This window comes from Megascapheus bottae, unplaced genomic scaffold, assembly GCF_031878675.1.
Source record: "Megascapheus bottae isolate mThoBot1 unplaced genomic scaffold, mThoBot2.hap1 HAP1_SCAFFOLD_94, whole genome shotgun sequence".
Lineage (NCBI taxonomy): Eukaryota > Metazoa > Chordata > Mammalia > Rodentia > Geomyidae > Megascapheus > Megascapheus bottae.
In genome coordinates, this window is record NW_028327428.1 from 680,434 (window position 1) to 707,102 (window position 26,669).

The 26,669-nt window shown below is 35.0% G+C and overlaps 1 protein-coding gene across 1 annotated transcript; it reads right to left on the bottom strand.

The window, feature by feature from the left end:
• Positions 1–12,323: 12,323 nt before the first annotated feature.
• LOC150039884 (uncharacterized) lies at positions 12,324–26,456 on the bottom strand. The gene is made up of 7 exons (XM_090327543.1): positions 26,247–26,456; positions 20,147–20,302; positions 19,204–19,398; positions 15,623–15,895; positions 14,254–14,351; positions 12,468–12,711; positions 12,324–12,359 (listed from the first exon to the last, which is right to left on the bottom strand). The coding sequence occupies exons 1-6, from the start codon at positions 26,448–26,450 to the stop codon at positions 12,468–12,470; spliced, it is 1,170 nt and encodes a 389-aa protein (XP_090183669.1). The 5' UTR covers positions 26,451–26,456; the 3' UTR covers positions 12,324–12,359.
• Between the last annotated feature and the right edge of the window lie 213 nt (positions 26,457–26,669).

Below are 26,669 nucleotides of genomic sequence, written 5' to 3' on the forward strand. Positions count from 1 at the left end.
TTGAGCTCGACACTGTCAGTGATTTTTCTTTCTTTCTTTTTTTGAGCAAAAACTAGTGTAACTTTGTCCTAATGTGAAAAAATTATTCAATACTGGTACAAGTTAGATGTCAGCAGTGATGTTTGAGGATCTCATAAGGTGGGTTTTTTTTTGTATCACTGACAATAGGTTTGATCCTTTCTTACTAGGTAAATTATGTTTAGCAACTCCTGAGTCCACCTCTTGATTCTTTCACTGTAATCAACATGACCAATAGTTTCCCTGGGGTGCCGGATTTGTTTGAAATCAGGGCAGTGAACAGGCACACTGTGGGTCCCCCCACACACTTTCTAAGCTGGACTAGAGGCAACTTTTTCTTTTCTTTTTTAATCAACCTTATTGGAGCCTGCAAGCCTCCTCTTCCTGCTTCTGTGTCACTTTAAAGTGAAATCAACTTGGTGCCATTTGGTGGATAACTAAAGGAGAAAATGGAGTACTATGTTGGTCTTGATAAGTGGATGCTGGTCCTTTGAGTGTGTCTGTGGGGGGGTGTATGCTGAACATTAACCAGGGTCTTGTGAGTTTAAAAACCTTTGGGTAGATGTGTAATTAATGTGACCTCATTTTTATTTCTTTCTCCAAGCTAGGGGCATGAGAGTTTTTAAGAAAATATAGAGGGGCGATTCATTTTTCCAAGAACATTTTCCACCAAAATGAGCCCCATGCTTTCTGGGAAAACACATCCTCTATTTCTCCCTGCTGTATTCACCATGTTCATTACTGGCTCAGATTTTTGCTGTGTTTGTTTGGGGTCATATTTTGTTTACAGAAGAGTTAGCCTTCTCATAGAGAAACCCTGGATATTAAAATTGTTAGAAAAATAATTTATCTGTGTCTTTGTTATACCACTTGTATTGACAATAAAATCCTTACTTTCTCAACTGGAGAAACAATCGCTTTAAAAAATGCTACAGAAGATAACAAGTCTAATAAAAGCAAGATATAAAATCTCTTCCAGAGGATCAACCAATTTCATCACAAAAACAATGAATTCTAAGAGGAAGCTCATAATAAATTACTCACATTTTCAAAAGCTGAAGCAGCAAAAATAATGTAAATTACAACATAAGATAATTATCTCCAAAACTAGATTTACTGAAATTCTTAAGGAGAAAGTGCCAATATGCCAATTCAAATCACAATACAAACTGTGTAATACTGGCTCACATATGTAAGTCTATTTACTCAGTAAGGTGATATCTCAATATAGTTGTCTAAAGCCAGCTTGGACAGAAAACTCCATTAGTCTTTACTCCAGTTAATAGCAGAAATGCCATACTGATTTTGCTAAGAGGTAATAGCATCAGTAATGATAAAAATAAACAAATTAAAGTACAAGGTCCTCAGGTTAAGCCCTTAATACAGGCTTACACACACACACACACACACACACACACACACACACACACACGCCAATAATGTAATAAGGAGAAAACAGAAGTTATTAAATTAGATATATTTCTATAAATCAAGAACACATGAAAATACAAAAAGGAAACAGTGGCTTACACTGTTATCCTAGCTGCTTAGGGGGCTGAGATATAAGGCTCACAGTTCAAAGCCAGCCTGGACAGGAAAGTCCACAAGACTGTTATCTGCAATTAAATACTAGAAACAGAAGTAGTGCTGTGTTTCAAAGTGATAGAACATTCGCCTGTCATAAGTTATATATATTGGCTTCTTACGTTTAATGCTACTTTGAAAATAGCCATGTTTATTTTCATTCCAGTCAGGCAGAATGAATACACCTGTGGTTGATGTATATTTTAGTATGTTTTCAAAAATGGGAATCATTTTAATGTATCTGTACAAATAATAAATGCCCATTTGGAAAAAGAATAAATAATATCCTACTTAAAATGAAAAAAAAGCTCAAGGATAATACTCAGGACCTGAGTTTAAGCCCCATGATTGACTACATATATACACACATAATAAAAAGGCAAAAGAGTTTGCTGATAGGAATTTAGACACCTTACATATGCCCAATCTCATTACAAGCTGTAAAAATGCTTACAGATAACCCTATGCTACCAACCCCTTTTACGAAGCTGCCTTATCTTTAGGAAACAAGTTTGTTTCATGAATGATTAGCAATTTTGTAAACACTTCAAATTGGGTAGCTACATTTATCACACAGTCTATAGCATTTCCCTGGGTTTCGTTTCATTCTTTTGATTTTCCCCCCTAAAGACTCATTATTTTGAATTTAACCTTTAAGTGCTTTTTATTTTTTTTAATTTTTTATTGTAATTAGTAAAAGGGTTACATGATATTTGCCAGATAGAAGGTGCATTAATTCACATACATTGATACCCTTTCACATGTCTTGATATGCACCGTCAAACATATCTGCAGACAAACCGTCTTTGCGTTCAGGAATCACCATGATAGAATTTCCAGCATGCACACTAAGAAAGGGGTTTTAATTTTCTTGCCTGCCAGTCCTTGGCTTGAACTTGGGGTCCTAGGTAGTGTCCTTGAGCTTTTGTACTCAGTCCTACCACTTGAGCCACAGCTTCATTTCTGCTTTTTTAGGACACTAATTGGACATTAGAGACACAGATTTTCTTGCCCTAGTCTGGTTTCAAACTGCCATCTTCAGCTCTTAGCCTTCTAAGTAGCTAGGATTGCAGGAATGAGCCACCATTGCCTGGTCTGGCTTTTTACTTTTTTTTAAATTTTCTATACATTTTAAATTATTAGAGTGAAGTAATATAAAAAGAAGTTTCATTGTACCACATCTATTTATACATAAAATGTATCTTGTTTTGATCACTGTCTCCAACTTTCACCTGCCTTTCCCCACGGACCTGCCCGACATAATACCAACAATTTTCAGCATTCTATTTTCGCACAGGTAAGAAAAGTATTTTAACTATACTCATCTTCTCCCTCTACTTCCAGCATCATTCCTACCACTCGTGCCCATATATAGAACAGGGCTTGCTTCATCTTCCTAATATTCATTTATAATAATATGTATTATAACTGTTCAAAGGACCATCACTATTTAGTGCCCCATTTGCAATTACCTCATATATACAGATACATATATATATATATATATATACATGTAGCATATGTAATACACAGGTATTCATATATTTTAGGCTTAAAATCTACATATGTGAGAAATCATGTAACTTTTGTCCTTCATCTGAATTACTTCACCTTATGTAATTACCTATCAACTTCTTTGAAAATATGAATTCAATTCTTATTTTAGGCTAAATAATAATTGTGAGTATGTACCACATTTTCTAAATCATACCATCAGTTGTAGGGCATCTGGGGTATTTGCATAGCTTGGCTATTGTGAATAATGCTACAGTAAACATTGGTATGAAGATTTCTGTATTATATCTAGACTTGCATTTCTTCAGATAAATGCCCAAGAGTGGTATCACCAGATCCTACAGCCATAGTATTTTCAGCTTTTTATGGAATTTCTGCACTGGTTTCAAAGAGTGATTATACTAGTTTCCACTCCCACTGATAGTGTACAAAAGTTAATTTATTTTCACATACTTGCTAGCATTTGTTATGTTGTGTTCATTATGACCATTCTGACATGAATTTGATGAAATCTGGATAAAACATCTAGATTTCCTCATTCAGTTAGTGGGTTAGGAAGAATGCTGTCACTCTTGAGGCCCATCTTGTGCTCTGCCCATGAAATGCAGTTAATTGCTATGCAAACACCCCAATGAGAAGATTTAAATTTGAAAATTTCCCTAGTGTGTGTTTTTCTTGTACCTATATTTTCTGTTTATGATGAAAAGACAACCACAGCCTTATGCTCCAGTCAATCAGCCAGGGCTACATTGCATTGTGATCAATTACATTGATGCTTAACGGCCTCTTGTGAGTCAACACAGTCACACACATTGTTTTGTGTAGGCTGGCTCTCCTGGCATTGAAGTATATTAGATTACAGAGAAGATGTAAGACAGTGTATCTGCAGTTCCAAGACTTATATTCAGGTTCTTGGAATTTTCTGTCAACTGACTTTCACTTACCTTCTTGGAGCTGTGTCTATGGATCTTTCCTCTATTATGTTTAGTTTGGATTTCCCCCTTGAAGATATGCATCAAAGTCCCCCTCTCTAGGATTGCCTGGATGGTATGGTGTCCACTGGTTCTCTCTGAGATTCCTATCTATCTCATCCTGGACTGAGGCCATAGACTGACACTGGTTGTTCCTCTTTGACTCTTCTCCAGATTGAGCATGCTGATTCCCATGCTTTGTTCAGTCAGTATTTAGGAAAGATAGCTCTTCCAAGAGTACAAGTATAAGAAAGAAAAAAAAGAAGAAATCAGTAGTGTGACATGGGAATGTTAGTGTGCCCTGTATATCAAACTTTGGGCAAAAATATTTCATTTGCTACTGGATTCCAGGAAACAATTTATGGCTGATTTTAATTTATGCATTTATTTTAGCATAATATCTAAAACTTATTGTACTTATGTGTGTATAATTATGTGTAAACATTGAAAAAATGATTTGCTCTCTGTAGTACATAAAAGCTGTTACTTCTTTAAACACTTGATCACGTTATCTCAATCAAGTTAAACCCAAAAAGAAAATAAAAAAACAAAGGACAAAGATCATCTAAAGAGACTTGGTTACTGACAACGTTCAGATTCTATACAAATGTGGTTAATCATTACTCATGTACGGTTTAGGATTACTTTTCTCACCTAAAAAAGTAATTTTATTTTGTTTACAAACAATGTTGTCTGTGTTAATAATGTTGGTAATGTGATCAAGAATTATCCAGGAATAAGTGAAGTAAGGCAGACTCAAAGGAACATAGGCTCAATGGTTTCTTTCATTTGTCATAATTAGTATAAACCTTGGAATCTCCTAGCAGAGGATAACTCTAGGGCAAAGCCTAGATACATAAGGCCATACAGGATGAGGTTAAATGAAAGGCTCTCCAGGATATGGAAACAAGAGCTGTATATTGTGTAATTGTTGTTCTTAACGTACTATGTTATTTCCCTCTTCTTTTTTTGCCCTTTGGTTAATCTCAGATTGTTGCAGTATCTGACTTTGTTTCCTGCCATATTGTATATATGTTTATTTGTTTATTTGAAACAAGAACGGGAAGGTAGGAAAACAAGATGATTTGGCAGGGGTGGGGAGAGGGAAATGGGGACAAAAACATGAGAAGGGGTATCAATGTTTATAAAGTAATGTACCTTCTATCTGGAAAATATAAAGTTATCCTTCCATTAATTACAATAAAAATAATTATCCAGGAATTTTTGCTTAATAATCTTTCTGGGAGAAATGTATTTCTTATTTGGCTACTGAGTTCCAAACCTTTGAGAAAAATGAAAGAGGTTAAATATTCAATGAAAATGTCTAAAGTGGTCAAATAAAATTTAATTATGAGTTCTTGGCTTTAAATATAGCAAAAAGATTTAAAAGGTTCATTTTCAGATTTGGTATAAAATACATAAAATGTTAAAAAATACTCACAGCAGGAAACCTTAAATCATCATCAAATTAGCCCATGCATGTTGTTCTAAATTCTAAAGACTAAAACATAAGCAGTTAACCTTAACAAGTTGTTTTAATATCAACATTTCTTCTAAAAATCATATGTTTGATCTCTGGTTAACTATAATTTAAGATTATTGAAAGGTTTTTGGAAGATCAAGATTAACACACTGAGTTAGAACTAGCTAACTTCTGTAACAATGAAACTGAAATAAAAATATTCCTTATGAAGGTAATTGCCTGTGTATTATTGATATTGTCAAGTTTCTTTAATATGACTTAAAAAAGTAAGTTTTAACTAAATAAAAATTTTTAAGTAATTTTATCTCTAGGCCTTTTGAATTAGCTATATACTTATAGCTAAGTATATAAAACCATAATAAAGTCTTTTTTTCTACCTTGCTAAATACGTCACACCTCAATTGAGGCCTATTTAAATAGACATAAAAGGGGGAATAAGGACACATCCCCTAGAGATTGAAAAGCGAATTATCTACTGGTCAGAACTCACAACTAAGAAAGACAAAGACTTATGATACTGTTTCCCCTCTACAGATCGTTTTTATAATAACACTAAAAAATTTAAACATCAAGGTTTGAGTAAGTCCTGTCTCCTAAAGCAAAGTACATTAGCCTACATCTGACTGAACAAATTGTGCTTATTTCTTTTAGTATTGACTCATTATTATTTCCTCAGTATCTCCCTTTATCACAAACCTTCACCTATGTTGCCCCTGACATTAAGCCACATCTTTGCACTGCTCCATGGAGACTCAGAAAATGCAGCAATCACTACTCTGCCATTTTTCCTCCTCCCAGAAAAGGATACCAAATAAGTATAAAAAAAAGAACACAGTGAGGGAGATTGGAAAATGATGGCGGTGGTTCAGAGTGAGTCTTTCTGAGCTCTTGCCAAGATACCAGTTCTAGCATCATAGGGGAAAGTTTATACCCAAAGATCCATCCTAAGTAAGCTATAGCACCACAGAGATCTCAGTCAGAGGAGAAAGGCAGGAAACAGGTGCAAGAACAGCGTGGAGCAGCACCAGCTGCTCGGAGCCACTGGGGAGACAAAGCCTCCCTTGCACACCTAAGCAGACAGCACTTCTGGGCAGTGCAGACCTTCTGGTTCCAGACAGAGCGAGACAGAGCATGCCCGAGCCCAGATCCATCACCCGGCCATGGCGTGGACCTGCCAGCAATTTTTGAGTACCTCCATGGACGTTTCCACTTCTGTTCTCAGAACGGCATTGGGAAGGAATCTCCTCCCCCACCAGGCGAGAGCAGCGCCATCTTGACTGCTGGCAAGGACCCTGCCAAACCAACTGGAGCCTGAGAAGTGGTGCTATCAGTGCAATTATTCAAAAGGGAAAGGGTTTTCCCAGAGGCAGCTTAGCCAGATGAGCGTCCCCCCTTGCTAGCAGAAGTTCCTCCCCCTGGACGGGGAGTAAACAAAGCTGCTCACAGCTTCACTGGCTTTTACTTTTTTCTGCACAATCAAGCAAACTGATCAGAAAAAACGCAAAGCCAAATTGAAGGAGAAAAAGACTTTTTGAAGTGTTTGGATCCTGAATTTAGTGGAGATACAAGTTTCCTATCCCGTTTCCGCCCCCCCCTCCAGCAGAGAACAAACTGAAGAATACCCCCCCATTTTTCTTTTCTACCTTTTTTCATTTGCATTTTTATGTGTTCTTCTTTTTTGCCATTTTACCTCCACCTTTCTTTTTTATGTTATTATTTCCTCCACCTCCCCCCCCCATCCCCTGCTTTCCTTCTTGTCATTGTGGTGTTCCTAAAAACATAGTGACAGCATTGGGTACAGACTGGATCCAAAAGGTGATATTTTTATTGATACAGTCATCTGCTTTTAATTCTCTTGGTTCTTAGCCCTAGTATTTCTTGTCTAAGAACTCACAATTGTGTGGGATCTCCCCCCACTTTTTGTCTTGTTTTTCTATTTTTTGTTGTTCATTTTTACTTTTTTAAAATTTTTATCACTGAACTCTCCTATATACACCTTCTTCTTTTCTTTGTATAGTCTTCTTCTTATTCTTCTTATTTTTATAAGAACACAATGTCCAGGCAATGATGTTTTGTGTCTGTAATCCTAGCTACTCAAGAAGCTAAGATCTGAGGACTGAGGTTCAAAGCCAGCCCAGGTAAGAAAGTCCTTGTGAGATTCTTATCTCCAATTCACCATCAAGAAAGCTGTAAAGTGGAGCTGTAGAATGTTATACCTCCATCACTGAGCACAAAATCTAAGGGACAGTGGTTAGGCCCTGAATCCAAGTCTCAAGTCCATCAAAAACTAAAGGACATAAAGGAGCTTCTTTTCAGATCAAATTTAAATTAATAGCACAAAGAAGATGAGTGGATATGTTTTGTAGAGTTAATAAAGTTTGTACTATTGACTTTAAATACTTACTAAATTCAATTTTTTAAGAAACCACTCATACACATATGATCAGATGGCAGTTTTCAGTCATAGATTACGTAAGAGTTTAACATAGATATGTAACTTAGGTCTTTACTTCAAATTTGGCTCAAATGACCATCTCAATAAACAGAAAGGCTGGGCATAGCAGCCCATAATCCTAACACTCATGAGTCTGAGGATAGAGGGATATTTAATTGCAGGCATTTGGGCTAACTAGTGAGATGTGGTCTAAAAAGAAACAAGTGCTATATAAATTAATAAATGAGTGATGAATGTGGAACAATTCATGTGTTTAGATATATGCACATGATTAGAGAAAAACACATTCAGATAAAATACACAGTTACATCAGTCATAGAATTGATCATTCTACAATAGACTATTGTTAAGAAATGCACACTTATCTTAAACCATATATTAGACTACTTTATTAGGCAAGGACACAGATGGTAACAGCAAAACATTAATAATTCAAATATTTTAATACTCATTTAAATTGTAATCAACTTTTTTGCCTCCAAAACTTCAATGATGAATGAAAAACTTTCCTCTTTTCCGTGTGTGTGTGTGTGTGTGTGTGTGTGTGTGTGTGTGTGTTTGTGTGCTTTAAACTCAGTTTTCTTGCTCTGGTCTGCTCTGCTGTTGTATAACTTGAGTCACACCTCTAATCTGAAATGTTTCTGGTTCTTAGAGATGAAATCTAGCTAATTTTTCTGTTGGGTGTCTTCAAACTACAAATACACACATCTCAGCCTCTTGAGGAAGCAGAATTCAGAGACACAGTTGCCCAAGTAGGTAAAAGATACTTATCATATTTTTAAGATGGCATTCATATATTCAAATTAATTCACTCATTCATCCAGTTACTTTTTCCAATGGAAAGAACTTTAATATATTTTCACCAGAGGCATTACTAATATTTCCACAATGGGAACATTTTATATTGACACATAAAATCAAATTGTTGGGTGTAAATATAATGTAAAAGATAGCACGTATTTAGTTACAGATGGAATTTTTGACCAAAAAAAATCTCTGAAGAACTGAGGGAGCTGGTTACCCCTAACTTTTAAGTTTAACACATTAGAATAATTTTATTTGGACATAAATTAATATTTTGTCTTACAATTACTTCTTCTGAGTTTTTCTGAATGTCAGTGTCATTATTTGGAAAAAGTAGAAAACTGAATACTAAAATTCAACTGGAAACATTAAAACTCTCAAGAAAAAGAGAAAATTTTACTAAAAGAACAAAACTGGAGATGTTATAATACTAAACTTCATATTGCACTAGTGAGCCATAGTAATAAATATAGCATGGTACTGGCACACTAGACACAAAGCACAATGCTATAGAATGAAAGACTCAGAAATACACTTACACAGTCACAGTCATCCGATGTTGAGCAAAGGAACCACAAGCAGACAGTGGAGTAATATCAGCCTGTTCTATAAAGTAGTCCTGAGAAAATAAGTTATTTACATATATGGCTAAAACTAGACTCATCCTGTACAAAACTTAATGCAAAAATTAAAACAAACATCATGATGTAGAATCTGAAAAGCTGAAGCTACTAAAAGGAAACTCTGTGTGATATGGTTATAAAGCAATTATTTTCTGAAGAGTACTGCAACTGCTTCATAAACCCTAACTATTCAATAAATTGCGGTATGAGGATTATGGTTTGAAGCCCACAGAATAAGGAAAAATCAATGAGATTTTCATCTTAAATTAGTACCAAAAAAAAGCTAGAAGTAGAGCTGAGGCTCAAATGATAGAATATTAGCCTTGAGCCAGAAAGCTCATGAGGCCCTGAGTTCAAGCCCCATGACTGACACTCTCTCTCTCTTTCTCTCTCTCTCTCTCTCTCTCTCTCTCTCTCTCTCTTTCTCTCTCTCTTTCTCTCTCTCTCTCTCTCTCTCTCTCTCTCTCTCTCTCTCTCTCTCTCTCTCTCTCTCCTCCTCTCTCTCTTTTAGAGATTCAAATTATATATAAAATGAAAGATAAACCCATTAAGTATTAATTCTGATTTAACATTTCATTTTGGGAACTAATAATGAAAATCTTCTAAAAATCTGTTGTCTTTAAATGGTTAACACACACACAGACACACAGACACACACACATTCTTCTTTCTCTCATTTTAGACAAGATATTACACTCTCTTGCACTATTATGTGTTTTCCTATACAGGTAATCAAATTCCCAGCAATTCCAGAAGAAACCTCTTTTTCTTAATCTGTCAACAGTTTGAAAATATGGGCAAAAAAAGAAAAGAAAATATGGGCAGTAGCAGAACTCTGAAAGCATTCCACAGTGACTAGAAAACATGACAATAGAAGAACACTTGATTTCTAGTCTCTTATGAAATTCAGCTTGATTTAGAAAACAAATGCCCTATAAGGAAAGTATGCACGATGTGTAAGTACTTATATTATCCTCAATTCATCTTCAATATGCCTTGAAATACTCAATACTAATTAACAATTTGCTCCAACAAAGGTAGGAAAAACTGTTGAAAATATAAGCACAGTTCTTTATACTCTATCATCAATTACACATAATTACCATTATCTTCTCAATGAATCCATTGCTTTCCTGTAAGTACTCACAGTAATTGCAATGATTGTATCATGCTTTACAATTTTAGAAATACTCGACCATAATTATTTTTGTACATAATAATAGCCCATTTTCACGACCAGGAAATGAACAGAAGTTGATCCTCTTATTTTTCAGAAAAGTATAAACAAAAGTAAAAGCTGGGTGTGGTGGCTCACGCCTGTGATCCTAACTACTCAGGAGGCTGAGATCTGAGGACTGAGGTTCAAAGCCAGACTGGGCACTAAAGTCCATGAGACTCTTATCTCCAGTTGGCCTCCAGAAACCAGAAGTGGTGCTGTGGCTCAGGGGTAGGGCTGTAACCATTAGCTGAAGAGCTCAAGGATAGTTCCCAGGCCCATATTTCAACTCCAACAACCAACAAAAAAATAAAATAAAGTGAAAAATATGATTATGATTTATATTCAAGAAGCCATGCTATGTGTTCCATTGAAGCTACCCTAAATCTTAGATTTGATCCTCTGTGATTTTACTAGGACATGAAAACAAGAGAAATAGGAGTTTGGGGTTTCTTTAACAAAGATCTCTACCACTGCTCTCTGCATTAATAACAGTGAAACAATACACAATTTGCTTATGTGTATTTCCATTTATTTGTGCAATTATTTTCTTTTGGACAGTTCTCTCCTAGGCAAAAAATGTTCAATTATTACACAAATTTATCTAAAGGTTCATCAAGAATTCTGCAGTGTTTCTTTTATATTGACTTTACAGTGAAAACAGCTTGTATTAAATCACTTTTGGATCCCTAGAAATATATTCTTATTATAAGTGAAATCACAGAGTTGGATGGCAAGTTTGGCGAAAAGCCTCCAGAAAGGATGATGAGAGTGTGGAGTTTTGCATGAGTTTCTAGTTAAGAGGAACAAAATGGACTCTGTTTGGTGCTAGATGCTCTTGCAAGTAAAGTACAGAGGCACATCTGAACTTACTTTCCAACTTCAAGTATTATTTAAGCCTAAAACCTACCTAAAATAATGTGCAACAGTAAACCCTTGGCAACAAGATGCTGGGAGCAAAAAAGAAATGTATGTTATGTTTTTCTTTTAAAAAATGGCTAAAACAGGGGCCAGGAGTTTGGCCTAATGATGGAGTGCTTGCCTAGCATGCACAAAGACCTGGGTTTGACTCCTCGATACCAAATACATAGGGAAAAAACGCTGGAAGTGGTGTTGAGGCTCAAGTGGTAGAGCTCTAATATTGAGAAAGTCCAAGGACAGTGCTCAGGCTCTGAGCTGGCAAAAAGCCCAGGACTGGCAAAAAAAGGGGGCTAAAATATAGCATAAAACAGATGAATCATAACAAGGTCATTAGATTACTTAATTTATAACAGTTAGGTCATATTCCTTCAAATTATAATCTTGGGCGTACTGTTCACTCCATACAACTAGTGTTAAACACAGGAAAAGTCAAAATTAATAAAACAAATGATAAATGTCTATGTTTTTGGAGGTCTAATTTTGAATTATTATAGGATGGGAAGCTGAGATGGTATTGCAAATCTCTAACACTACAATGCCAAACCAAGGAATATTACTTAGAAGTTACTTTAGAACATTTCAAAGATATCTTTAGTGTAGAAAGTCTTATTTATTCTCTATTATCTCACTTAATTGTACTTTTTAAAGATAGTTGAAACATTTTCAGTTTAATTACATTTATTGAATCAAATTATTAGCAAATGAGCATCACTTGAAATGGAGAGGTTTTGTTGATTTGTTTTGCTTCTTTCTTAAAACAGTTTGGAATCTGCATATAACACAAATAAGTCAACTGTACTTCTCAATGATTCATCAAATTAAAAAATGAAAGCATAAGAAGCCAGAAACCCAAAGTGAAAAAGATAATGTAACTTACTTAAAGTTTTTTGAGAAAGGCCTCCATTTTCGCAATTGCAGATCTTACTTTTGGACTCAAATTTACTTCCTGTTCTCTCACTGGAAAACTTGTGCTAGATCCCAGAAAACTATGAGAATCTTTCCTAGAATATTCGTTTAAGAAAGTCCTGGTACCAAAAATTTCTGATGAAGTTTGAAACCGCTCATTTTTCAGATGAAGCTTATAATTTTCATCCTCTAGTCTCTTAATAATTCTTTCAGACCTGCAAAAGGCAAACACCCAGGAATCTGTCTTTCCCTGAACTAAACCAAAGGTATTTGTGGCTTTAAAAATGGGCAAAGATTAATCTTTTATAATAAAAAGCTTTAAAAAAAGAGCTAAAAATATTTGTCATAAGACTAAATTTAAGTTCCATGAGATCATATATTGACATCCGCATTGATTAAAGAATGGCAACTATAAAATTGTAAACTTGTTCTAAATAATCACACACACACACACACACACACACACACACACACACACACACTCCTTACTAGCAAGTTAATTCAAACTAGAGGGAAGAGAAAAGTGGCTGTCGATAATGTCTGGCTTAGTAGTTATTGCTTCTGCCTTCTGATAGGGCTTCACTTAAAAGATTCCTCGGGAAAGTATTGCTATGTCAGATGATCTCTGTTAATTTATGTGGTTATAGTAGAAACTTTTATATGCATAAGTACATTGAAACAACATATGGTATTTCTTAAGTATGAGTTTAAACCACACATAATGAGCATAGATTATTTGTATTAAGTAAAACAGTTCAGAGATTACAAATATCCAACCAAGACATTTGCAAGTATTTATATGTTCCTTTAGATATCAAGCTTTTGACTTGAGAAATACAGAGCAGCAGTTCTGATGGAGAAGATAATAAAGCTGGCAATAAAAAGAACTAAAGCTGCCTTTGGCAACTGACACATAGTATCCTTATACCAAGTTTGAGACCTGCCAATTCTGTCTTCCCCTCCCAACCTCCCTTTCACAGAGACAGGGAATTACTTTTAGTGCTTTACAAATTAAAAATTCCAGTCTTTCCCTGTATCAATTTGATGGGTAGTTTGTCCCTAGGGACTCTTCAGTGTGAAATCAAATCTCCCAGTCTAGGAAAGGCAAATGGGTCCAAAGGCAGATTGTGCCTTCAGTGGGAGTGCTAGAATAGAGGTGGTGCTAGAATCTTTTTTTTTTTTGCCAGTCCTGGGCTTGAGCTCAGGGCCTGAGCACTGTCCTTGGACTTTCTCAAGGCTAGAGCTCTACCACTTGAGCCTCAGCACCACTTCCGGATTTTTTCTATGTATGTGGTACCCAGGAATCGAACCTGGGTCTCCATGCATGCTAGGCAAGCACTTTAACCACTAGGCCAAACTCCCGGCCCCATGGTGCTAGAATCTTTGCACTGATGGTGCAATCTCCCAAAAAACATTGGTGAACTTTAAAGTTTCTGTTAAAGGAACACTGACAAGTAATAATATAAAAACAATTAACTAGAAAGATAAGTAAATACTTATTGGAAAATTAATGGGGAAAACCACTTAGATCAAGAACAATACAGAACAACAAATAAAATCCCAAAGCAAAACAAGAAGAAAGAGAAACTGTTCTGGACTATTAATTTAATAGAAAGTAAAAGTATTCATAGCGTATTTGAAAATTGTATTGTATAGGTATGGTTCGCTTCCTAGTAATCTCATGACTCTATCATATCAAAACTATGTTTCACAGTCTACTTAAAAGTTTCATTTATTTTCTATGATTCTAGACTTACTCCTGTAGTTTATTTGACAATTCAAAGATTTTAGATTGTTGTGCTTTCACTGCTGATTCCCAAAGAGAGTCTTGATAGTCTCTAGTCATGGATTGTTCCTAAAGAAAATATAAAAGATCGTTAAATCAATATTTCTTGGACAATTTTTCTATATCCCTCCATACAGATTCATATCACTGGCATAGAACATTATTAAATATTTTAAAGCTGGTGCTAGAATTTAAAGCACATATCACTTTAAGATGCATTTAATCTAAATATTAAATATTTGAATCTTTTTCTCTTGAGGATGACATTAGGTAAGTACTCTGTATCATGTACAGTAGTATTGATAAAACCTAATAAAATAGCAAGACCAATAAAAAATTTAAATTGAAAAACTGAACTTGATAAAAGTCTATGAACATCTTAAAACTTTTTAAAAATTATTTTGTCAGTTGTGGATCTTGAATTTAGTGCTGAGCTTTTACACTCAAGACTAGCACTCTACCACTTTGAACCACAGGTTCCCGCTTTTGATTTTCTGGATGTTAAGTGGAAGTGAGACTCATAGACTTTACTCTCTGGGCTGGCTTTGAACAGTAATCTTCAGATCTCAACCTTTTTCATATCTGTGATTACAGGCATAACCCACTGGCACCTGCTTTGCATGCTACCATTTGTATGAATTCTTTTTTTTCTACAAATTTGATTTTATGGCAACTAGTCTTCAAAAATGAAGTCATTTTTACAAGATAAAATAATGGCATTTGCAGGGAAGTGGATGAAACTAGAGCGAATCATATTGAGTGAGACAAGTCAAGAGCAAAGGAACAAAAGGCACATGGTATCCTTAATATGTGGCTATTAGACTCAAATAGTACAAGAGCAAGGACTCAAAAGTTGCATACCCAAAGCAGTGGACATGGTACTGGAACTATAAACACAACTACATAGACATAAAAAGTTATGACTCTATAGACATAATGTTTTACTACATAGATTAATATGTATCTATGACATGCAAACCCTCAACCTAATTTTGATTATGTTCTAAAATCTAAGTGTCAGTGATTGTATATATAGAGTCCCTTCTTGAATACTTGTTTGTTAAACACATCATTTGAAATATGATGTAAAAATCAATGTTAATAAATTCTTTAATTAAAAAAATGAAGTCATTTTTAATAAAAAAGAATATTCTCAAATATAAATGTACTTACAATGTTGGTGTAATATAGAATATATAGTATGATATAATGTTGCAATATTTAGTAGAGAAACAAATTGTGTAATATACTACTAGTAAAGTATATAAATCAAAATGTATAAGTCCAAAATACAACATCTATTAAACTGTTTTAAACATATTACAAATAAACATATTCACCTGTAAAAAGCTGGACACTTTTTCTAATTGTTCTTTTACTTCCCTTTCAGATTTTTGTTTGAGGAATATTTTATACTTTTCTAATATAGACAGTGTGCACATGTAACTCTCATTTAAACATTTTAGGTCTTCTTTCAGCTTTGTATTCTCTTGGGCCTGTGAGTTGTATTTCCTTAGCAGGGACTCTAATTGCCCTTTGAGGAATGCATTTTCATCTTCCAGCTGCTGACATTTGCCAGATTCAATCTGTAATTTTTCTGAGACAGTAGAAAGCTGCATAATACATAAGCATAGGTTAGAAAAGAAAAAAGTCCAAAAATAATTACACAAAACCAATAATAAATGTAGTCAGATAGTCCCCTGAATTAGTCAGAAAAATCAATGAATTTCAAATGACTAAAAAGTTAAAACACATTTCCCACATTGATTAGTATTATCATAACACATTTGTGCTTGGTCTTGCACTTCTCTTTCCTCTGTTTCATGTTTTTCCTTCATAAAAATGACACTAACTCCAATCTTAGAAAAGTTCAATTCTACTTAAAGATAGTGCAGTATATGCTACCTAAATTATAAACCTTTTTTTGAAACTTTAAGTGTTTTTTAATGTCAATCTAAATTTCATGCCAGAAAACAATGACTCTTGACAAGTAGCTATGAATGACATGTCCTACTATAGAAGCTTAGATGTATAATGCACCCATAGTTTTCAACAAAATTGACTGAATTCTATAACACGATTTCCTAATGCATGATTCTTGTTACAAAAACCAAAATAATTGTAAGCAAAAACAGTAAGTATATAATGGTAATATTTCAATAACACCAAGTTGTGAAGAACTTTCCTTTGCATATATTGTTTAATTGGTGAGACAATTCTCAAACTTCTCTGCATATTTGTGGGTATTCCTCTTATAATTTTACATGATGTGAATAGGAATTACCCTTAATGAATCTTCCTTAGTGAATAGGATGTGGTGAATCTGCTGTTTAATTTCAAATGTTGAATCAGAAAAAGTAAAATATAAAAACTGACTTTCATTAGGAAGTTTGCCTTTAGAATATCACCACCACACCATGAGGAAGCCCACATATTGATTCCAATAGCTGCATTCAACAGCTGCTTCATCATCCAAACATGAGCAAATAAGCCCTTTTCAGGTTCAAGTCCAATAATGAAGAGGTTAGGGAAACGGGCTGACCTCACTTTTGTTGATTAAATTCCAAAGTAAACATAGTAATGTTTACTACATCCTACATTAAGAGGTTGCCTGAAATTCTACATTAAGAGGTTGATTGTTCAAAACAACTCTAAGATTCGACCTCACTCCTGGTAGAATGGCCAGGATCAAGAAATCTAATAACAGATGCTGGAGGGAATGTGGCCAGGAGGGATCACTACTACACTGTTAGTGGGAGTGCAAACTCATTCAACCACTATGGAAAGCAGTATGGCAGTTTCTCAAAAGACTAAATATAGAACTCCCCTATGATCCAGAAATTCTACTACTTTGCATTTATCCAATCGTCCAGAAATAAGGACATACTAAATCCACTAGCACAACGATAATCATTGCAGCACTATTTACCATAGCAAACATATGGAACCAACCTAGATGCCCCTCAGTTGATGTGGTATTTATACACAATGGAATTCTATGCTGCTAAAAGAAAGAATGACATTGCCCCATTAAGAAGGAAATGGAGAGACTTAGAAAAAATCATATTAAGTGAAGTAAGCCAGACTCAAAGGAACATAGGCACAATGGTTTCCCTCATTTGTCATTATCAGTAGAAACCTTGGGCTCTCCTATCAGAGATTCACAATAGAACAAAATCTAGATACATAAGGCCATACAGTATGACGCTAAATGTAAGGACCTCCAGAATATAGAAACAAAAGCCATATAATGAGTGATTGTTGTCCTTAATGTACTATGTTATCTCTCATTTCTTTTTCTGTCCCTTGGTTATCTCATATTGTTACAGTATTTCACCTTGTTAACTGATATGTTTTTATATATGCTTAATTGATTATTTGAAATAGGATAGGGAAGGGGGAATCAAGAGGAGTGGGGGGAGAGGGGAAGGGAAATGGGGACCATGACATGAGAAAGGTATCAATATTTGTGAAGTTATGTACCTTCTGTCTATTAATTACAATAAAAATATATGAAAAAAGAGGTTGATTGTTATAGGTAAATAAATGGTACAGTAATTCACAATTAACATAAATAGAAATCTATAGTCTGTCAGATATCTTTATGCCAATAAGTAGTGTAAAAATATAGATACCTAGTACACACAGAACTATGCTAACAGTTACATTTGTAGCTTCTAAACTACAAGGGAGGGAATGTAACAAAACCCACAGCTCACAGCCAGATTTAGTCCGGTGGACTCACTTGATTTGTTTTCCCTTAATTTCAAAAATATTCTTTATGCATTTGTACAAAAGGGCTTCAATTCATGCTACCAATTGATACGTACAAAAATAACTTCATTAATGTCACTAGTTATATTTTCCTTCATCTATCACAAACATAACTATCTCTTTAATTCCTGTTTTCTTCTGAAGCTATAGAAATCTTGTTAACTAAGAGATTTTGGAGAGAATAAAATACCATCCTCCAAAGCTAAGACATTTGGCTAAGCTTGGTTAGTGATCAATCCATTGTGCATATGGAGTTGCCATAATTCCCCCCATTCGAGTGGTCCTTTGTGGAACTTCAGACCCTACTGTGATATTTTTTTTTTCTGTGATGCTGCTTGTATTGTTAGTTGTCCAATACCAGAAAACTGGGGCATTCATCCCTACATGTTGACCTTGGCATTTAGTAGAAGATTAACACTTGGAACTGGTTTGGACAATCTCCTCATATTTGAATAAATTCTTAATGTTTGGTGCTATATCTAGACTATCAAGAAAACAAAAAACACAGCTGGGAGCTGTGGCTCATGCCTGTAATCCTAGCTATTTGGGAGGTTGAGATCTAGGGATCACAGCTCAAAGTACACCCAGGAACTAAAATCTGTAGGACTCTTAACTCCAATTAAGTGGTGCTGTGGTCCAAGGGGTAGGGCAGTAGCCTTGAGCTGAAAACCTCAAGGACAGTGCCTAGGCACAGACTGACAAAAAAAAGTTAATAAATGAAAAGGAAGGAAGGAAGAAGGAAAGGAAGAAAGGAAAAAAAGACAAAGAAAGAAACAGGAAGGGCTATATCTCAACAAAATAATCCATTTACAGTTAAACCTTTACAAGAAAAAAAATGAGTGAGAATTCATCAGAAAACAACATAGACAAAGCCGCGCACAGTGGCTCACCCCTGTAATCCTAGCTACTCAATAGGCTAAGATCTGAGGAGGGCGATTCAAAGCCAGCCAGGCTTTATATATGTATATATAATTTAGGAATATATAAACCTCAAATTAAAGTTTAGACTAGTATGTAGCTATTTTATTTATTTTATTTTAAATCGTTTTGTCAGAAAGGAGTTAAGTGAAATAAAGTGCCATATTAATACAATTGTGTAACATAAACAGTAAGTCTAAAGAGTCACAAATGTTTTGTACCATTCTACCTTAGCAACCTCTTTGACATATTTCTTGTTCTGAATTTTTACAATGCGTATTTTTTTATTCAGCTTTGTAATCTCTTCTGTTTGTGCATCATATTTGCCTTGCAGAGATTTCATGAACTGTAACTGCTCTATGAGGAAATAATTTTCCTTTTCCAGCTGTTTACATTTCAAATACTGGGTCTGCAGATTTTCATCCTGCATGATGAATAAGTATAGATTGATAAGGAAGTAAATTCTGTGGCAGTAGTTTAACACAAAACCAATGGTATATATTGTCAGATTTTTAGAATGTGGTTCCTTGAATAACTCAGAAAAATAACCAGTTTCAAAGTAATGTTTATTCATTTGATGGCTGGATTAAACACCTATTTTATCCTTCAAACGTATGAGGGAATAAGCCAGCTGTCAGGTCCAAGTCATCCCAGCTAATACAAAGTGTAGAGAAACTGGCTAAGCTCATTGCTTTTTATTAAATTGCAAATTGTGAACACTTTACTAATGAAACTCTCATTGGGAGAAGTATTATTACTTGTAAACAAATACAAAGTATTGTTACATGTAAACAACACAGTAATACACAATAAATATGAAGTAACGATCAACAACCTGTTAGATATCTTTGTGCCGGGAGGCAGTATCAGATGAACTGAATATGCTCACAATTACAATCTAGCCTCTGAACTACCAGCATACTTTCAGTTACCAATTTTTTTTTTCATGGTCCTATCTTCCTTCTCTTAACTCTCCATCTAAAAGAATTAAAAGACTTTGTCACTACCTTATTCAGTGTCCTCACTCTTTTCATCTAGCTTATGATGAGTGTGAAGGAGTACTCTGGCCAGCACAGTATAGAACAATAAGTCTAAAGAGTCACATACATTTTGTGCCCTTCTACCTAAGCCACTTTTTCTCATCTCTTTTTTTTTAATTTTACAGCACTTACTTCTTTTTCCAGCTTTATACTCTCTTCCAACTGTGAGTCACTTTTACTTTGCAGAGACTTCATGGACTGTAACTTGTCTGTGGAGAACTTATTTTCTTCTTCCATCTCTTGCTTTTTAGAAGATTGATGTTTCAATTTTTTCGAGACACTCAAAAGCTGCATGATAAATAAACATAGGTTGGTAAAGAAGAAACTCCGATGACAGCAGTTTAACACAAAACCTGTATTAAATATAGCCAGATTCTTAGAATGTGTTTCCTTGAATAACTTAGAAAATAAACCAGTTTCAAACCACTAGAAGGATTAAAACACCGTTGTCTTCACTGATCATTTTATCATAAAGCATTTGTGCTTGGGCTTGCATTCTTGTTTCATATGTTCCACATTTTCCTTCATAAAAAGCCTCTGATTCCAAGCTTAGAAGAAGCCAATTCTGCCATAAGACCCTTCAGTAAAGGTCCTTTTCTAATCTTCAAGTGTTTATTTATGTTTACCTGAAGATCATGCCAGAAAATATTGCATTCCAATAAGGAGATATAGCATGGCTCAGTACAAATGTTCAGTGATTTAATCCACATATTTTTGAACAAAATTCAATAACAAAATTCAATAGATTCAATAACACGATTTTCTGTTCATCTGATTCTTTTCAGAAAAATAGGGGGCATTCTAAGCAAAACAGGAAAAAATTGACACATTTCTTCTTAAGTCTGGCCTCAGAATTTATACCTGAAACTCAGTGTTGCTGATCTTTCACGTATACCTTGTCTTTCTACCCTGAAAAAGAGAACTATTCTTTATCCTAGTGATAATAGTGGTCTTACAGTCCATTTGCCTGGCAACATTAACAGGCCTTTGTCTATTTTTCTCTGAAATTTTTACTTAATTTATAGGTTGAATTTAAATTTAAGAGACAGTTATTTTGTATTAATGCTGACACCTAACATGTGGGTTCTCATATAGAGAGGCTGAACAATGGCAAACAGAGGGTCTCTGCAATAAGTTTGCTTGGGTCTATCCAACTTGGTACAATCACAATCAAGATGATAGCTGGTGAAAAGACAGAGAGACTAAGGTACTAAATCTGCAATCAAATTTTTCCTGGTGATTTTAGGACTTCGTGTCTTTAATTTTAAAAATCTTTATTTATGTAGAAGAGTTTCAACTCAAACTATAAATTTATGGGTACAATGACTTTTAATCAATGTCACCCCTTCCATCCTCCTCCCCCATGTATCCCATCCCCTTCTCAATGAACACCTACTTTCTTTTGCAGCTGTAGGGCTCTTGGTGTTTAAACGACTTTGGAGGGAAGGACACAGTCTAAAAAAGCCATAACACTTCAACAAACTTACTCTACCCATTTGGATAGATTCTTTGTGGAACTTCAGAACCTAACTTGGAGTGAGTGTGTGTGTGTGTGTGTGTGTGTGTGTGTGTGTGTGTGTGTGTGTGTGTGTGTGTTGGTCCTGGGGTTTGAACATTGGGCCTAGGTGTTGTCCATGAGCTCTTCAGATCAAGGCTAGAGCTCTACCACTTGAGCCACAACACCACTTCTAGTTTTCTGGTAGTTATTTTGAGATAAGAGTCTTACTGACTTTTGTGCTAGGCCGGCTAGATCTCAGCCTCCTGAATAGCTAGGATTACCTATGTGAGCCATTGACAACCTGGTGAATAGTCTACTGTTATATTAATTTTCTATGTTATTGTTTCTGTTGTTCAGTATCCCAAATCAGGAAAACTAGGATATTCATCCACACTTGTTGCCTTTGGTCTTTGGTATCAGTTTCACATTTGTTGGAATTGGTTTGGACAATTCTCTTATGCTTAATTGGGTTCTTAATGTTTAGTTCCCCCAAAAAAACCCTCTGGGACACAGTTTGCCAAACTGATCCACTTAAAGTTAATGGCTTATAAGAAAATAGAAATTTTTCATAGATCAAAATAGCTATGCTACCAAAGGTGATCTTCAAATTTCATGTGATCCCCATCCAAATCCCATTGGTTCTCTTCACTGAAATAGAGAAAACAAAACTCATACGGAACAACAAAAGGCCTCAAACAGCTGAAGCAGTTCTGAGAGTGGGGGTGGAGAACACAATAATGTTTGTTACCACCAGACCTCAAGCTCTACTAAAAATAATTTGTACTGTTACAAAAATAGGCCCAAATATCAATGTAACAGACTAGAAGATCCAGAAATATAGCTATATACTTATTTTTTAAAAAAAGAAAATAGAGATTTCTTCACAACACAACTTGCCCTATGTATAATATATGCAATGAGGAAATATAAATTGTAGTAAAACTTTAAATTATATCACATTTTTTTTCTTTTTTTCATATATTTTTATTGTAATTAATAGAAGGGTTACATGACATTTGCCAGATAGATGGTGCATTAATTCCCATACATTGATACCCTTTCACATGTCTTGGTCCCCCATTTCCCTCCCCCCCTCATCTTGTTTTCCCCCGTTCTCTATCCAATTTCAAATAACCAAATACAAATATATCCGATATATCAGGTAACAAAGTGAGATAGTGTAACAATATGAGATAACCAAGGGACAACAAAAGAGATGAAAGATAACATAGTACCTTAAGAACAACAATCATTCATTATATGGCTTATGTTTACATCATATTTTAAATAACAAGTTTAACAAACAAGTGTTCAAGGAGGGAAACTCTAATTACAATCACTGGGACTTAGTATTTAGAACTTAATCAAAATTAGGCTAAGGGTTTGTATGTCATAGAAACATATTAATTTATGAAATAAAACATTATGTCTCGGTTTTTATGTCTATATAGTTATGTTTATATTTCCATTACTATATCCATAGCTTTGGGTATGCAGTTATTGAGTCCTCGCTCTTGTACTCTTTGGATTTAATAGCCACATATTATATCACATTTTATATGTTAAATTATTCTATAAAAAGTAGCAAAGTGGGGTAAAGTTCCATATTTATGTAGTTTCATAACATAAAATGTTCTACTAAATAGCCACAAATGTAACTACTAGTACAAAGTGAGTTAAAGGCTCTGATGAGCTACATCTCAATACAGATAGCTTCAGCATCTGGCAAGACCTTAGTAATCATAATAATGCAATGAATGGCAGGAACAACACTTAATCTTAACAACGCTTGGAAGAAGCAGTTTTTCTAATGATGTTTATGTCTATATTAAATTTCTAGAGAATAAAAATGTTCCTTTGAAAAGAGGAATGAAAACTCTTCTTGCCTTGGACAAAATAAGACAGTAAATTATGAAAGGCAACATGAGGCCATGAAAGTTTTACAGGGAAGCAGAAGACTGAGAAAGTATTCAACTCGAAACTGGGGTTATTTCACAAGAAAAAATGTAGAAGAAAAACGGATAGAATATTGCAAAGGTTCATTGAGTCCCATGCTAATGACTACTTCCTCAAAAATAAGTGCCGCAATTCCATAGATGTTTTCCGTTTTCTCTACGAAAGGGCAGTGTTTCTAGAAATTTGGCATAACATTAGGTGTGCCAGTAATGAATAACTTCCCTCTTCCTTCTTCATGTGGGGAGGAATTGAGCCTGGGGGGGGCTTCCTAGTGATGGAACATCTTGCTCTTATACCTAGACTTGTTACTACTGAAAATAAGAAAATAACTATCAAGTGGTGACAAGAATTATAAATGGGATGAAGATAAAAATCATTGTGGGCAGAAGATCACATGTTCTTCCTTGGAACATAATCTATTATATTGCATCCATTAATACAGAACATGTAATGTTGATATAATAAATTCATTGAGATACAGTGACTCTATGTGACTTTCAACAGAAAAGAGCAAGAAAGGAAGAGACAGAGAGAAAAGCATTCTGTAGCAGACTTCTTGCCCTCAGTACCTAACACACATGTTGTGAGGAAATTTAGGCACAAAGGAAGCCTAAGTATTCCCTTGAGAGTTTTCAAGATACTTAGACATCTTAACATCCAAACAGGGGACAGTAGCACTCAAGCATAGATATGGGAGAGAAAAATCTTCAATTGACTTCAGCCAAGCAGTTTTCAAGCAATCCCAAGAAGGAATGGCACTATTAAAAACTTTCATTAATAACCCACAAATTTATGAAGAAAAGCAAGTTCCTTGAGAAAGTATACTTTGGGTAAGGTTTAGGAAAGTTATAAACAGAGAAGAAGATTGAACAGAGAAGAAGATTGAATATTCCCAGTTTATTCAGTTGTATTTAATAAGGACAATTATTTAATATATTTTATTGTAATTAATAGAAGGGTTACATGATATTTGCCGGATAGATGGTGCATTAATTCCCATACATTGATACCCTTTCACATGTCTTGGTCCCCATTTCCCTCCCCCCCACCCCTACCCCTCACCTTGTTTTCCCCCCTTCCCTATCCAATTTCAAATAACCAAATACAAATATACCCGATATATCAGGTAACAAAGTGAGATACTGTAACAATATGAGATAACCAAGGGACAGCAAAAGAGATGAGAGATAACATAGTACATTAAGGACAATAATCATTCATTATATGGCTTATGTTTCTATATCCTAGAGATCCTTTCATTTAGCGTCCTACTATATGGCCTTTTGTATCAAGGTTTTGCTCTATTGCAAATCCCTGCTAGGAGAGCCCAAGGTTTCTACTGATTATGACAAATGAGGGAAACCATTGAGCCTAAGTTCCTTTGAGTCTGGCTTATTTCACTTAATATAATCTTTTCTAAGTCTTTCCATTTCATAACAAATGGGGCAATGTCATCCTTTCTGACAGCAGCATAGAATTCCATTTGTACAAATACCACATCTTGTTGATCCACTCATCAACTGAGGGACATCTAGGTTGGTTCCATATCTTTGCTATGGTGAATAGTGCTGCAATGAACATTATTGTGCTGGTGGATTTAGTATGTCTTTGTTTCTGGATGATTGGGTAAATGCCAAGTAGTGGAATTGCTGGGTCATAGGGGAGCTCTGTTTAGTCTTTTGAGGAACTGCCATACTGCTTTCCATAGTGGTTGAATGAGTCTGCACTCCCACCAACAGTGTAGTAGTGATCCCTCCTGGCCACATCCCCTCCAGCATCTGTTGTTATTAGATTTCTTGATCCTGGCCATTCTAACTGGAGTGAGGTGGAATCTTAGAGTTGTTTTGATTTGCATTTAATAAGGACAAATTTTAAAACCACTTTTCCTATTACGTTTTTAACCTATACCTGATTTGAAAATGAGAAAATCATTATTGTTCTTTGGAGTTACCCTGCGCTGAGTGCAATTCTAACTTTCCTAGTAACTATTTCACTTCAATGCTGTATAGAAATACATTATCCACATGCTTTACCTTTCCCTATATTTTGTGGCTTTTCTGTCATCCTTTTCCCATTTCTTTAGATTCTAACACATTGCATTCTCATCGACAATTCTGGTTTCCACTTCTTGGTGTCATCTTAAATAATAAAATCTTAAACAACATTCCTTGGTAGCCATGATAAAACAATGACAAAAAAGGCATGAATGATTGCATGGCCAGGGATGTGGGAGCGATTCCATTTGAAGTGAGAGGATAGAGAGTCCAAACTGGTTCTGAATTTTAAAATTATTGACATTTTCTCTGCCCTCCCCAATCACTCCAGAATGTGGGGAAAGGAATTCCTCTCATGAAAGAGTCAGAAGAGAATCACTCTTTTCTGTGGTCCTTGGAGCCCAGGACAAGGGGAAGTTTCAAAGTGGTCTCCATCAGGGAGTTTTGTCATTAGCAATTTGGTTTAAGGAGTTAGAAGAGGTGAGGAAAAAAGAGAAATTTCTTGCAGCTACAAACATTCTATTTATCTTTATAATTTTTATGGGAGTCACTTCAGTGTGAAGACTTCAACTAAGGTGACTAGCTCAACTAGGGATAACTTAAGTGCATAGCTAATAGTCTCATGCAGGTTATGTTGATCCCTATGAATCTGACATTACATTGGGTGTATGGAATTTTCTAGTTTCAGGAGTGATGAACCACTGGGAGGTTCACCACCAAACTTAGTTCTTCCTATCATTTAATAAAGTTAGAAATGTGGCAGCATTAAAGAAGATTAATTTACCTCACTCAAGTTTTCTCCCAGAATGCTCAATTCTGTATTTGCTGTCTTGACATCAACTTCAAGTTGTCTTTTTAATTTGAGTTTGTTGTTACTTTGTTCTTTTTCTGAAATGAACTCTTCCTTAATATTTGCATGAGATGGACCAGCTTCTTTTTTCTTGCTTTCCTGTTGTTCTGGGCATTTTTTGTGGATAAGTGGGATCATCTTAATATTTCTATCAATACAGGGAAAGGTCAACTTAGTGAGCTCACTTTTCAGATTTTTCTTATAAAGTCTGGATATTCTGAAGTGTTTCCCCTTTCTAATATTTCTGATTTGAACTGGTTATATTTTTCAAGTTGCAACAAAAGCATAAAATTTATGTATATGTATAAATATAACTCAAATCCATTCTATTACTTGACAACCTTTGACTACAAGTAA